The 13,133-nt window shown below is 40.5% G+C and overlaps 1 protein-coding gene across 1 annotated transcript in view; it reads left to right on the forward strand.

Moving 5' to 3' along the window:
• AVL9 (AVL9 homolog (S. cerevisiase)) overlaps window positions 1-12,698 on the forward strand; it is a 41,375-nt gene extending 28,677 nt beyond the window's left edge. Inside the window, exons 9-16 of the mRNA XM_014949489.1 lie at window positions 681-750; window positions 1,441-1,988; window positions 4,624-4,758; window positions 5,542-5,761; window positions 7,111-7,228; window positions 8,285-8,338; window positions 10,746-10,834; window positions 11,683-12,698. Coding sequence (XP_014804975.1) covers window positions 681-750; window positions 1,441-1,988; window positions 4,624-4,758; window positions 5,542-5,761; window positions 7,111-7,228; window positions 8,285-8,338; window positions 10,746-10,834; window positions 11,683-11,777 — 1,329 coding nt within the window. The 3' untranslated portion in view covers window positions 11,778-12,698. The remainder of the gene's footprint in view (window positions 1-680; window positions 751-1,440; window positions 1,989-4,623; window positions 4,759-5,541; window positions 5,762-7,110; window positions 7,229-8,284; window positions 8,339-10,745; window positions 10,835-11,682) is intronic.
• Window positions 12,699-13,133: the final 435 nt, after the last annotated feature.

Raw genomic sequence — 13,133 nt, forward strand, 5'->3', positions numbered from 1 at the left:
TTCTGGTTTCCCATGTTATGCCTTAAGTGCTTTACCAAAGTTTGTATCAGTCGTGTCTTGTGCTTCCAAAAAATCTTTTTTTTTTTTTAATCCTAAGAAGATACCTGTAATAAATGCATGTTGCATTTATCCTGTTTTTGATTTAACTACATATCCTTAATATATTTTCTTAGAAGAGATGTGTTTTGCATAGTTTTGTGTCAGAAATCTGGAATGGAGATTATCTGGCCTCTTTGATTTATAAGAGAGATTTTCATGTACTACAAATGAACGAGAATGCATGCAGCGTGCCAGGAACAACTTTTTTTCTGTCAGTCATTCGGTAACTGGGTTAATTTTGGGGAAAAAATTCTGAATGACTGACAGAAAAATCTGAATGATTGGCAAGTGTATATTAATATATTACGCACAAGTGTGTGTATATAAAACACATATGTGGCAAATATAAAGATACAATAGAAGTATTTAAGTATTTACTTTGAACTGTTGGAAGAGCTTTTGTTGGTAAGCAGACTTTCCAAAATAACATAAAAAGCAATGCCATGAATAGTTTGCATGTGTTCTGTCTGTCTTTGTCATGCTTAAATGTAATTTTATTTTTCTCATTCTCTCCTCCCTGATTCCCCCCTTCCCTCTCTTGCCCGCTGCCTTCCACCCGCCCCCCTCCCTCCTGCCACCAGGTGCTGTTTTATATTTCTCCAGTAAACAGACTGGTGGGAGCTCTGATGACTGTCCTCTCACTCTTTCCTGGTAAGAAGAGAAGTTTGGACTTCTTTTTGTATGTTTTCTGGTGATAACTGAGACTGGCTGCATGGTTTCATTTGGAAAACAACGTATGTGTCTATAATAGAGTGATGTTGCCTGAAAAATGGGTGACTTGTATGCATATGTGACTATAATAGAGTGATGTTGGTATGTTGCCTGAAAAATGGGTGACTTGTATGCGTGTCCATGTACTATGTACTCCTAATCCTTCCCACTTGCACTCTATGGGTTATTTCTTATCCTTAATCAGAGCAAATGGATCTTCTGTGTTGCCTGTGGGTAACGTAGATGGGACCCTGAATAAGGCACACATTCCTGTAAAGTTCCTTAAAAAACATCCTTCTACATGCACTCTTCAAAAAAAATAAGGAAAAGAAAAAAGAAAAGCACAAACAAAACCAAACCCCCTAACCTTGCTAATTCTTAGCTTCTAAACAGTCTTCTCAAAGCAAAAAAGTTGGGGAAGTTTCTTTAGAAAAGTTTCTTTAGAAAAGTGTGTGATTGGTTATTTGGGTTTGTTTGTTTAACATTGCCTTCCACTCACCTCCCCCTCCCGAGAAGTGTTTTAAAATATGTAATTTCCACTGTACACACACTTTGTTCATTTTTTTTTTAAGAAAAGTCACTTGAATTTCTGTGGAGATGCTGACATGGGTGCGTGCTGTCACTCCCCAGGTATGATTGAGCACGGTCTCACTGACTGCTCACAGTACAGACCGAGGAAGAGCCTGTCGGAGGATGCTGGCTCGCAGGAAAGCGCCCGGCGGTTAGATGAGACTGTTCCTGTGTCTGCTGCTGCTATTTCACCTACAAACTCGGGAATGGCAGAGGAAGGCAGGAAGATGGCAGGGAACCATGTGGCAGAAAGTCAAAAAGCAAATGTGCCTTTTTCCCAGTTGGAAACGACTTGCAACGGAGCTCAGTCCTCCAACGGGACCGTGCAGCGCTTGAAGGTTCCCTCCCACGCTTCTCCGGCCTCCTCTGAAAGTGACTGGGAGACCTTAGATCCTAGCCTTCTGGAGGAGTCTAATCTGAAAGGAGGACAACGTGAAAATACAGCATCAGAACAAGCTGAAAATCTTCCGAGCAAAGGCAATGGCTTGGAAAGCTTTCCAATCACTGTACAGCCCCAGGCAAACACGGGACATGCAGTGCTTGTTCCAGGACTGGTATCGGGGTTGGAAGAGGACCAGTATGGTATGCCCTTGGCTATCTTTACAAAGGTAAACACGTTGTTTGTGATACCTGCTAACTCATAAAGATACCTGTTTTTCAGAAGTGGCTGGTAACTTTGGTTACCCAGCTCCAGAGGGACAGTAGGGCTCTGCAGAAGATGTGAGTAGGGTCTCTGGGCAGGGGGGGAAGCGTGAGTGTGTGTCTGAGAGGGGTGTGCACACGTGCATTCCACTCCTCTTTCACATGTGTACTTACATGCTGTTTGCAGTTCTACATGATGGTAACCTGTAGCCCTACTGTGGTTGATAAATAGTACGTATCAGTAACTACTGTTTTCTTCTACTCTGAAGTTGATCTAACCTGTATGGGGCAAGATCAGAGTGCTTCAGTAGGGTTTAGGTACCTTAATCTAACCGAAGATTTTTGGAAGCTCTATCTTAGCTGACACCCAAGCCTATGTTTCCCTCTTTTACTTTATGCATATTTAAAAATACATTTATGTATATATGCACAAAATGTGTATCTAGATGTGTCTGTGTACATATATATACACACAAAATAATACACACACACACATCTATCTATCTATATATATAACTTCACTTTTCTTTACAAGATAACTCTTCCTGGTTGTCTGTGGCTCTTTCCCTGTGCTTTACACACACATCTATCTATCTATATATATATATAACTTCACTTTTCTTTACAAGATAACTCTTCCTGGTTGTCTGTGGCTCTTTCCCTGTGCTTGGTGCTGAGCTGCTGAATTTTAGGCTTGTGCTGGTGCCTAACTGAACTCCAGGTATTCCAGAGTTCCTCCAGTGACTTTGATGGGCACTGTCAGATAACAAACAACACTTTTACTGGGGCTGGTTTCCTAGAAAAGGAGCAGGGAAAATGCATCCCTTTTAAAGAGACTTTTGTCATTATAATAAGTGCCAACAAACATCTGCACTCTGGTGTTTGTCCTTATGGTCTGTCTAATCAAAATAATAGCCTGTAAATTGTACTTAGTCTAGTTTTATTGAAAATACTAGACTGAAAGCAAGAAGAAAATAAGTGATAATGGGCTACCAGTGCAAACTTAGTTTGCTACTAAGCTCATAAAATGGAAAATTAAACAATTTTAAGGAAGCTGACAGTTTCTGCATGTTTACCCTCTGTTCCACGAAGGCACTTTTCATTTGAGTTCATCCAATGTAATTAAAGCAGAAAAGGCTTTACATCTCAAAGTTATCGGAAAAATGTGATTTGAAGTTATAGTTTAACCACTTACTGGAAAGTTTAAATTTCTTTTAGAGCTCTCATCTCAGGGTTGTTTTATGCCATGCCATGGAAAGACTAATAAATCTGACAAATTTGAATGGGAGGGGATTTTGCCAGATGGCATAATGTTGTATCCAAGTACACCAGAGCATAACAAAAAATAGGCTGTGATACTTTTTTCTTTAGTACCAGTTGTGTAAGATCCGATACTCGCTTCTTCTGCACTCTTTCAAAATGAGTGGAACAAGTTCAAAGAAATAAAAGTTGTTATACTTACAAGACAAATGTGAATTTGGGAACTGACACTTGGCACTTTAAATAGTGAAGGGTTTCCAAGACTTTGCTACCGGAGTATGCAGTAATTAAACTTTCCTTTGCAAGCTCCTTAAGCCTTATTTTCTGAAAATTTTCCATTTTAGGTTGGTGATTCCTCTCAAAGCACTGTTGATCCTTTGACACAGGCTGTCTGTTTCCAGCTGATAAGTGCTTGTCATCTGGAAAGCCACCCCTGGGTCTAATACAACAAAGTGGAATGGCTGTGCTCCTTTCTTCCATGTGTTTCCAGTTACCATGTCCTGTGACAAAGTGCACGTGCTCCTTGTTTCTGCCCCGTGGGCCATCAGCCCTCCTGGGCTTCTGCTGGTGGATAAACTGCTTTGTGCTTTATGCAGTTGAACAGCTGGAATTAGACTTGAGTATTAGACTTCAGGGGTGTGTCGATCCTATCTTTAGAAATAAAATTACAATACCTACAGCTGCTTCTCAGTGATCTCTCAAGGAGTTACCTAAAGCCTTTTTTCCAAAATGTTTGTTGGTTGGTTTTTTTTTTTTTTTTAAATTGGAATGTAGGATACCAGATAAACTTGTACACATGGAGTGGGTAAAAAGCACAGTGTGTTGCTTTCTGTCCTGCTCTCCCTTAAAGCAGGCATGCATATGCTTATCAAAAATTGATTGCTATCTCTGGACCCTGAACATCTCCCTCTACAAAATATGACTAGCAGTCTAGTTCTCCTGCCAGAAGACATGCTGGTATGCGAGTGCAGAGATACATCTTTATCTCTGTTGACTTCTTGCCTCTGGACTGACCTGAGACCTCCCTCTTGTTTCACGCTGCTTATTCTGTTGCCTTATAGATACATTGGATTCCTGTCCTTTGCGTTGTATTTCAGTTTCAGTCCTGAGGCTGAAAGGGAACACAACCCCTTGAAAAATTTAATTCCTGTGGAATCTGGTTGCTTTGCTTTGCAGATATAACGTAGCAAAGCAATAGATAGTCGTGGCTGAAATTGTAATAACCGAGATTCATTCTGGGGCTGAGTGTGCTGGCTTTTATTAGGAAAAACTCTGAATGTAGACAACTTTGGGGTTTTTTTTGGCCTAACGTTAATCTTCTAAATCTCTCTGTTCCTTCAGGGGTACCTCTGTTTGCCATACATGGCGCTGCAGCAGCACCATCTCCTCTCAGACGTCGCAGTCCGCGGCTTCGTTGCGGGAGCCACCAATATCCTGTTCCGTCAGCAGAAGCACCTGAGCGACGCCATTGTGGAGGTACGAGTCTGTGCCTTCACCTTCTTGAGCTGGAGAGAGGGATGGAGGGGAGGAAGAGGTTGCATTCTGAATACAGCTTCGAAATTTCACCTCCATGCCAAAATTTTGAATTGCTTCCATATGAAATAATGCAGAAGCTTATTAAATTTGTGTTATTTGTTAGGACAGGATGAGGTAAGCTGTGCAAAACTAATGTTTTTCTATATATTCTTATATCCAAGATTTGAATTTGCAGGGCACTTCCTACGTTTTTATTTTGTTGTTGGTATAATTTTACTTCTCATGTCATGGGCTTTTTTCATTACTTAGTAATAAGGTCTTCAAAAATAAGTGCTTGCAGCTGAGAAACAGACACAGTTGCATAATAACACATTTTACTATTGACTTCCTTCTGATTTAGTCAAGAGGTTAAAAAAATAGTATCTAAGAAAGCACTGTGTCAGTTCTAGCAAATGGATAGAACTATATAATCAGCATTTGATAACCTACATGTAGTTAACCAACTTAATAAATTGATAATCAGACCCTCTAGGAAATATGTGTAAGCACCCAACTTCCCCTGCCAAATCCTGCCAAATAAGCAGCTTTTACTCTGTGCCAGGAAGATGATCAGATTCTGGTTATACTAGAGTAACAGCTGACTCTGAGAACAGTTAATTCCATTATTTTGTTGGCCATTTGTTTCTTCTTGGTTTTTTAGGAGATTGTGGGTTTAGATTTAGGTAGCAATATATAGTAGTGGAGTTTTATTTAGCTGCACATTTACCCTTGGGATTATTTCAGATAGAAGATGCTCAAGTCCAAATCCACGATCCAGAACTCCGTAAGATCCTGAATCCAACAACCGCTGACCTCAGATTTGCAGACTACTTGGTGAAGCACGTGACTGAGAACAGAGATGATGTGTTCCTGGATGGCACTGGATGGGAAGGAGGAGATGAGTGGATCAGGGCTCAGTTCAGCGCTTACCTTCACTCACTGCTTGCTGCTGTGCTGCAACCAGGTAGAACAGATGCCTTCTCTAGGGACTGGGACGAGGGTGGGTGTAAGAAGCGTTTGTGTGGCCTCTCATTGGGTCTCCCTCTGCCTAACATTTCATTTTAGGCTGCTTTTTCAGTTGTCCTTGTCCATTCCTGTTGTTCCTCGACAAGCTTATTACTAACTGTTACTTCACACCCTTACAGACACTGTCTTCTTTTACTGTCTCCTCACTGATTTAATTAAAACTTTCTTCGTAAGTACCTGAAACCCTTGTATATGATGAGACTTCTACATTCTTACAAACTCTCTTGCAACCTGAAGTTAATTTTGGGGAACTAATTGAATTCAAGGAGACATGCAGTTAAGTGGCTGTCTTCAGGAAGTTTTACTAGGCTCTTCCATCTCTTTTCCCTTTTTGCCATGGCCTTAAATAGGCATTTGCATACGTGAAAAGTCTCATTTAGAGGCTTTAAAACTTGAGTTTTCTGGACCTCAACATTTTTTGTCTTAATTCAGAGGGAATTCTCTGTGTTCCAGCCTTTTGTGCATGAACGTAACTACAAAAGTCAGTGGCTTATTTGTGGAAAATGTTTCGTTTGCCCAGCACTGACCCTTTTAACTGATTATTCTCTAGTCACATCAATTAACTAATGCAGATCTTGTTCTGTGGTATTTGTGAGAAAACATGGGATTGAGAACTGGATTTTAAAGTCTGGAAGATGCAAGTTCTTTATCTGACAACATTAATGTTTTAAGGTGATTACCTGATTGATATGAAACATCAGGGTTTTCTGGAAACTCGTACTACTTCACTGGCAGGCTCTGAAATAGTTTCCTGTACTCTTCTGTGTTTTAAAGGGGATGTTGTTGTTAAAAGTTTGTTCTACAGTAGTTCATACTGCAGTTTTGGAGTGGATTTGGGGTTTACTAAATGTGACTGAGCAAAAACAAAGTACAGCAGAGCCCGGTGTAACTGACCGAGACCGACGCGAATGATGGGTTCGTTCTTAGTTGCTCTGTGGCTGTTCCCTCCTCTTCCCTGTCTTTGCCTGGAGAATATGTTGAGGACTATGTTTGGATGACTTTTTTTTCTTATAGTTGAGCTATTTACTAAGAATTTTATAAACAGATTAAAAATAAGAAAAGTAATTTTTTAAGCTTTTGGGTTTTTTTTTTTTTCTCCTGGCTTTGTATATTTGGGACACTTCAAAAATGTTTTATTATCCCAGTTCTTAGTACTAGCATTTTATTTGTCTTTGATTTCCTAAGAGCCTGGAAATTTTGATTCTTTAGAAGAAAAAAAAGGAATTGGTCTTATATTATACCTCTAGTGAATTGTGGCAAACTCTCATCTTTATCTTAATTTATCAGACAATGAAAAGACTTTGTCAGACTTTGGAACAGCATTTGTAGCAGCCTGGAAAAATACCCACAACTACAGAATATGGAACAGTAACAAGCATCCAGCTCTTGCAGAGATAAATTCTAGGTAAGAAACTATTTTTATTTAACTATTGTGGGTTTTTTTAACATTTAATGTTGAAAGCTCCTGGTATATGTAGTCAGGCACATCATTCTGTAGAATTACAGCATTCCTGCTGTAAAGCCCTGAGGGTGAAACTTGGGCCCTGTTCTCTAAATACAGAACCTGAGTATTTCTGTTCATCAGTCCCTTACTGGAATCCTGGGATATAGTTTTATAAGAAAATATGCAGAGTCAGGAGGGGTGAAGCTTGTTCATGTCTGTTGTTGGCTGTCCCCAGCTGCAGAAAGTTTGTCATTCCTCGGGAATTGCCTGCAGCTGGTTCTGCTTTTTATTAATTGCTTCCAGGTATCCAGGGAATGGCTGTGTCCAGGATTGTCATTGATAGGGACAGAGAGGAGCCTGGTGCTTTATGCTGCATCTTCTACACTTTAGATTGTGTGTACTTTCACTCAAAGATTAGATGATTCCATTGATCGGGGTGGAGGGGAGCCTGCTGTTTTGTGTGTATTTTCACTCAAACATTAGATGATACCATTGATCGGGGTGGAGGGGAGCCTGCTGTTTCATGTTCTATCTTCTATATTTGAGATTTTTATATGTGTTTTCACTCAAAAATTAGATGGTTCCAGGCTTGGTAGCACTGTTGGCTGTGCATGTGTTTTGTTTAGCACAGGTTATTACTGTACTGCAGGGAGGTTTTTTTGCTCTGTCAGCTGCTGTGGTCCAAAGAAGGTTTTTCTTTAGACCTACAAAGCTCTTTTGGCCTGCCTAAGGGATCTTCTTTCTTTATTTGTTGCTAGAAAGAGGTGTCTATGCCATAGTGTGAAAAGATTGTTAATATCTCAGAAGGCACCTTGCAAGTAGTTGTGAGAAATCCAAGATTGACTAGTCACTGGGACCTAGTCTTCTGTGAAATGATATAGTAGTATGTCTACAAAAGATTATTTATATTTTTTTTTGTAAGCCACAGCGTGGAGTAGAACTAACAATTGTGTGATATGGATTCATCATGAAGAAATAACTACTTAATGTTTTTTCGGGTTTTCCCTCCTCTTCTAGCCACCCCTTCCAGGGACAGTACTCTGTGTCAGATGTGAAGTTAAGATTGTCACAGTAAGTATATAGTACTTTGATTTGTATTTTTTTTAAGAGTGGTCAAATATTAGTAACTATATAGCTTGCTATGATGAACTAAACAAAATAATGATTTAAATTGGCCACGTATATGAAACTGTATTCAATGGTCACTTGCAAAACATCACCCCATTTCAGGCAAATGTTCCATCTTTAGATGTGGAAAACCAGAATTAATACGCTATTTTGTGTTGGACTTAACATAATAGAGCCCTGATTTTTTTTTTTTGTATTGCAATTATAAGGCTTTTTAATGATTATTTTTACAATTGTAACCTAAAGCTGTTAAAACTTCCATCATTGTTTTCCTGTATGTTGACTTTAGGCTTCATTATAGGCGAAAACAGCTTTTTTGAAAATTAGCTGGTTTTTAATACAGCATTGTTGTAAAACTGTCAAAGTTCACTGTGTATGTACTGAGACAGTACCTATACATGTACTGGTTTGGTTTCTGCAGTTTAGAAGTTTAAGTTTTACATAATCTCTTATTGCACCACACTCAACTGACCCTTAAGTTGGTCTCAGCTCTTACCTGTAGGGTTCAAGTTCTCGACCCCAGTGGTGCTCGTTACTCCCTTTGCTGTTCCACTCTCACTGGAGCCAGAGTTCAGTCTGGGGGCTGCAGGGAACTGATTCCTCTTGTTCATGCAACCAGCAAAACAGGTTGTTTCTCACTTAGCAATGTTGACCATGAGACACCAGGAGAGGGGACCGTAGGCCGTTACTTTCAGCGCGCTGCTGAGCCAGACCTACAGCACGTGCTGACGCAGAAGAGCAGCTCGAGGAATAAAAAGGTTCAGACTTCAGCCCGCTGAATCTTTTTGTTGCTTTTGCTGATCAGTGACAGATTAAATTTCCAGGATGGCAATTGAGACTGTAAATGAATCGAGATTTATCTCAAGGTAATTGCCTTCAATAAGGTGCATGCTGATAGCAGCTCTTACCATTAATGGATGGTCTTTCTACAAAGACTTCATTTGAAAGATGTGGAGGTGTCTATAATCTTTTACTTGCCCTATTTTTGTGTTTGAATAGCATGCAACCAGCAAAACAGGTTGTTTCTCACTTAGCAATGTTGACCATGAGACACCAGGAGAGGGGACCGTAGGCCGTTACTTTCAGCGCGCTGCTGAGCCAGACCTACAGCACGTGCTGACGCAGAAGAGCAGCTCGAGGAATAAAAAGGTTCAGACTTCAGCCCGCTGAATCTTTTTGTTGCTTTTGCTGATCAGTGACAGATTAAATTTCCAGGATGGCAATTGAGACTGTAAATGAATCGAGATTTATCTCAAGGTAATTGCCTTCAATAAGGTGCATGCTGATAGCAGCTCTTACCATTAATGGATGGTCTTTCTACAAAGACTTCATTTGAAAGATGTGGAGGTGTCTATAATCTTTTACTTGCCCTATTTTTGTGTTTGAATGGGAAGATATTCACTCCTCTAAGTAGCCTGAAATCAATTTAAAAGACCAGTAGTTCTTAGTGCATCTCTAATAATAAATATTTTTACAACACTATCCTTGTTCTCCAGATGCAAGTTTGCTGTCAGATACTCATCAAAATCACTTGCTTTTGCAAACTGAGCCTAAACTTGTTCTTGGTGTATTACTATTCTCTCTGCTTTCTGCATCTACACCAAAGATACTGAAAGTAGGAAAAGAATGTGGCATAGTGTATTAAGTCTTACATAAATGGGTTGACAAGGCCTAAAATGTGGGCTTGAATGTTACAGTATAAAACTAAATTAGATTATTTTCAGGTGATTATCCTTGTGCAGTACAGCTGATTGCTTTTGTGCTTTCCTTTCCAAATGATGGTAGTGTCTCTCATCTTTTTTGCATTTCTTTAACAAGAGCATGAGTGTGAACTGTATTTGATCAAAAATTTAATCTTAGAGCAAGATACAAACTCTATTTAGAAAAAAAGAATAACGACTGATCAGTAACACTTGCTATTTTGCTTAAAGCTTATATATTAGGGCTAAAAAATTCTCAAAACAACTGCAAATCTGACTTTGTATTTTAGAACATAAATGCATTTTTGTAAACGTTCAGGAAAGGTGTAGTGTGTTGTGTAAGAATGAACCACTGGGCATTTTGATTCCTGTCTCACTGACAGTGTTTTCTTCCTCTGAGAAGCCTGACTGACTGATCTGTGTGGGTAAGATGCATGCAGGAATTCTGGGCTTGATCATATGTATAAAAAGCTATATATATGTATGCTGTGTCAGTCTGTGTGTGCATTGCTATGTGTTTTATTTGCACCAAGGACTATATATATATGTATGCTGTGTCAATCTGTGTGTGCATTGCTATGTGTTTTATTTGCACCAAGGAGCAGTGAGAAGTCCATGCACTAACAGTCTGCACCGTCTCTCTTGTTCAGCTCTGTGCAAAACAGTGAACGGGGGAAGAAGATTGGGAATGTGATGGTCTCTACCAGCCGAAGTGTTGTACAAACAGGAAAAGCTGTAGGTAAGAAATGCATTTAAAAGCAGCTCGCATCTCAGCCATATGTTTCTTGAAGCAGCATCCTATATCTCAGTTATATTTCAGTTTAACCCAAGTGTCCTTTATAATATGCTTACAAAACAGAGCAACATCTTGAGGGTTAAAGCTGCTGATTAAGGCCCTGTGTGTTGTGTGATAGTGGAAAGAGAAGCAGCCAAAGAAATGAGTGTGAATTGCTTTTCCAGTGTGGGCTGGAGGTGAATGTGGGGAGAGATGTGGAGGTAAAACCTTCCATGTGATCTGGACACGCTTAGACCACACCACCACCGTCTGCATCGAGCTGGTCTCATTCTGATATCACTCTGACTGAAACTGTCCAGAGCTGGTTAGAACCAGAGGAAGCCCTTGTGTCAGTGTCTGCACGTTGTGTAATGGTCTGTAACTTTCTGGAAAAGCACTCCTTGCCCTTGGACAGGGGTGACATCACCTTGTCACCTCGCAGTGCGAGAGGATGCGAGCTCGCCCATTGAAGGATCCGGTGGTGGTTGTGCAGCAGCTTTGCCAAAAACTGCTCAGCTGCCTCCTTTATTCCTCGGGAGTCTTTCTGCTCCTTTTGCTGCTGCACACTCTGGCAAGGAACACCTTTCAGTCACAAGTCTAGCAAAGGAGGATGCGGGCTGTTTCTGCTGAGCTACTGTGTTCAAGTTCTTTGAATATTGTCTGACACAGACTCTGGACTCAGATTTTTAAATCCCAAATTGGACAACTGATTATGTGATTATTTTTTTTTTAATTTTGTTTTTAAATTACTTTTTGCAGTAGCTCTGTAATGACTACACTGTTGCCCTGCTTTCTTTCGTTTCGTAATGCAGGTCAGTCAGTCGGAGGAGCCTTCACGAGTGCGAAATCAGCGATGTCGTCGTGGATTTCCACTTTCACGCAGTCAACCCAGAGCCTTGGGGACTAACGGAGGGTTTGGTACCACGCTGCTGCATACTTCAGGTGCAATGCTTTCCGTGAGCTGTAAAAGGACCACTCCACGACACAGGAGTGGAGATGAACTACCTAGGACCAAACCAAGTTCTGTATTGCTTGCAGCAGATGTGGGATGTTACCGTTGGGTTTCACTAGAAGTACAGAAGAATGGTGAGTGTCTCCACGCGATGGGATGGCGTTTGCAGTATATTGGTTGTATTTAAAATGACTACTTTTCCTTCAAACTGAGCCTTTATAAAGACATTAGCAAACAGGGCTTGTCGCAAGCCAAGCGTGTTTGACTTTAGATTTGTACATTTTCTTGGATGTTAAAAATATTTATGTAAACTAGCTATATTTTTCAATCCAAATAGCCAAACTTTTGTGGGTTCTTGTTAGAAGTAAGCAGAGTATAAATACTGATTCGTCTTTCAGGTTGGATCTGAGAGCATCTCTGTGAAAAGTATACGGTGAAAACCCTCAAAGGGTTCCAGCCCAGGTGGAGCTTTCTCTTTCACCTGCAAACTGAAGTTGGGAGGGTGCAGAGTAAGACTGTGGCTGACCTAAGGGTTCTTTTTGCTTTCTCCTACCTAGCCCTGTACAGTTTGTGTTCATCTGGCTCTGGCTCTCCTCGTGTCTCCAAATCTGTGCAACAGTTGTGAAATCAGTACTTTCTTGTTATGTTATGCAGTAGCCTTCATAACTTTGCATATGTTTTGGCTGTGTTTTTCCCCTGGGATGAGAATGGGATTCCAGTTGGAGAAAGATCTCTTTAGGAAGAGTATTGCAAAACAATTCTCCCAAATTGGGATTGGATGGGTTTTGTGAAGTCTTGCTCTATTATGATGTAATTACACCATCAGTGTACTTACATACCTATGAATGCAAAGTACTAAAAAACGTTTAAAACTGGCACAGTAGCAAACTCTGCGTATTTTTTTATTATTATTTTTTATTTTTCCAGTAAAGTTATGAAGACTCTTCCAAATGAAAATCAGCTGTATTGATTTTCTGTGTCGACTCAGGGAAAGTTGTGTTTGGATAACTGCTTCCTTCATACAGGATTGAGAGAGGAAGGGAAGGGGTTTGGTTCGTGTCCCTGTGTGCAGAAACGCACTGGTGTACACAGGGGGCTGTGGGTGTTCCCTGTCCCGTGCAGGCAGTGTCTCCTCTACGAGCCTATTCCACTCCTACCTGTCCTGCTTCTGAGAGAGTTTATTGCCCGTTTCTGGGGGGTGTGCACCCCTCGGTGCCTCCCACCATCCCCCCCCAGCAGCTGGTAACATTCTCCACAGGACACCATCAGATGTTCCACCTTGCTGTGGTGGAACATCTCTCTGCCAGCATT

Source organism: Calidris pugnax, unplaced genomic scaffold, assembly GCF_001431845.1.
Source record: "Calidris pugnax isolate Ruff unplaced genomic scaffold, ASM143184v1 scaffold124, whole genome shotgun sequence".
Lineage (NCBI taxonomy): Eukaryota > Metazoa > Chordata > Aves > Charadriiformes > Scolopacidae > Calidris > Calidris pugnax.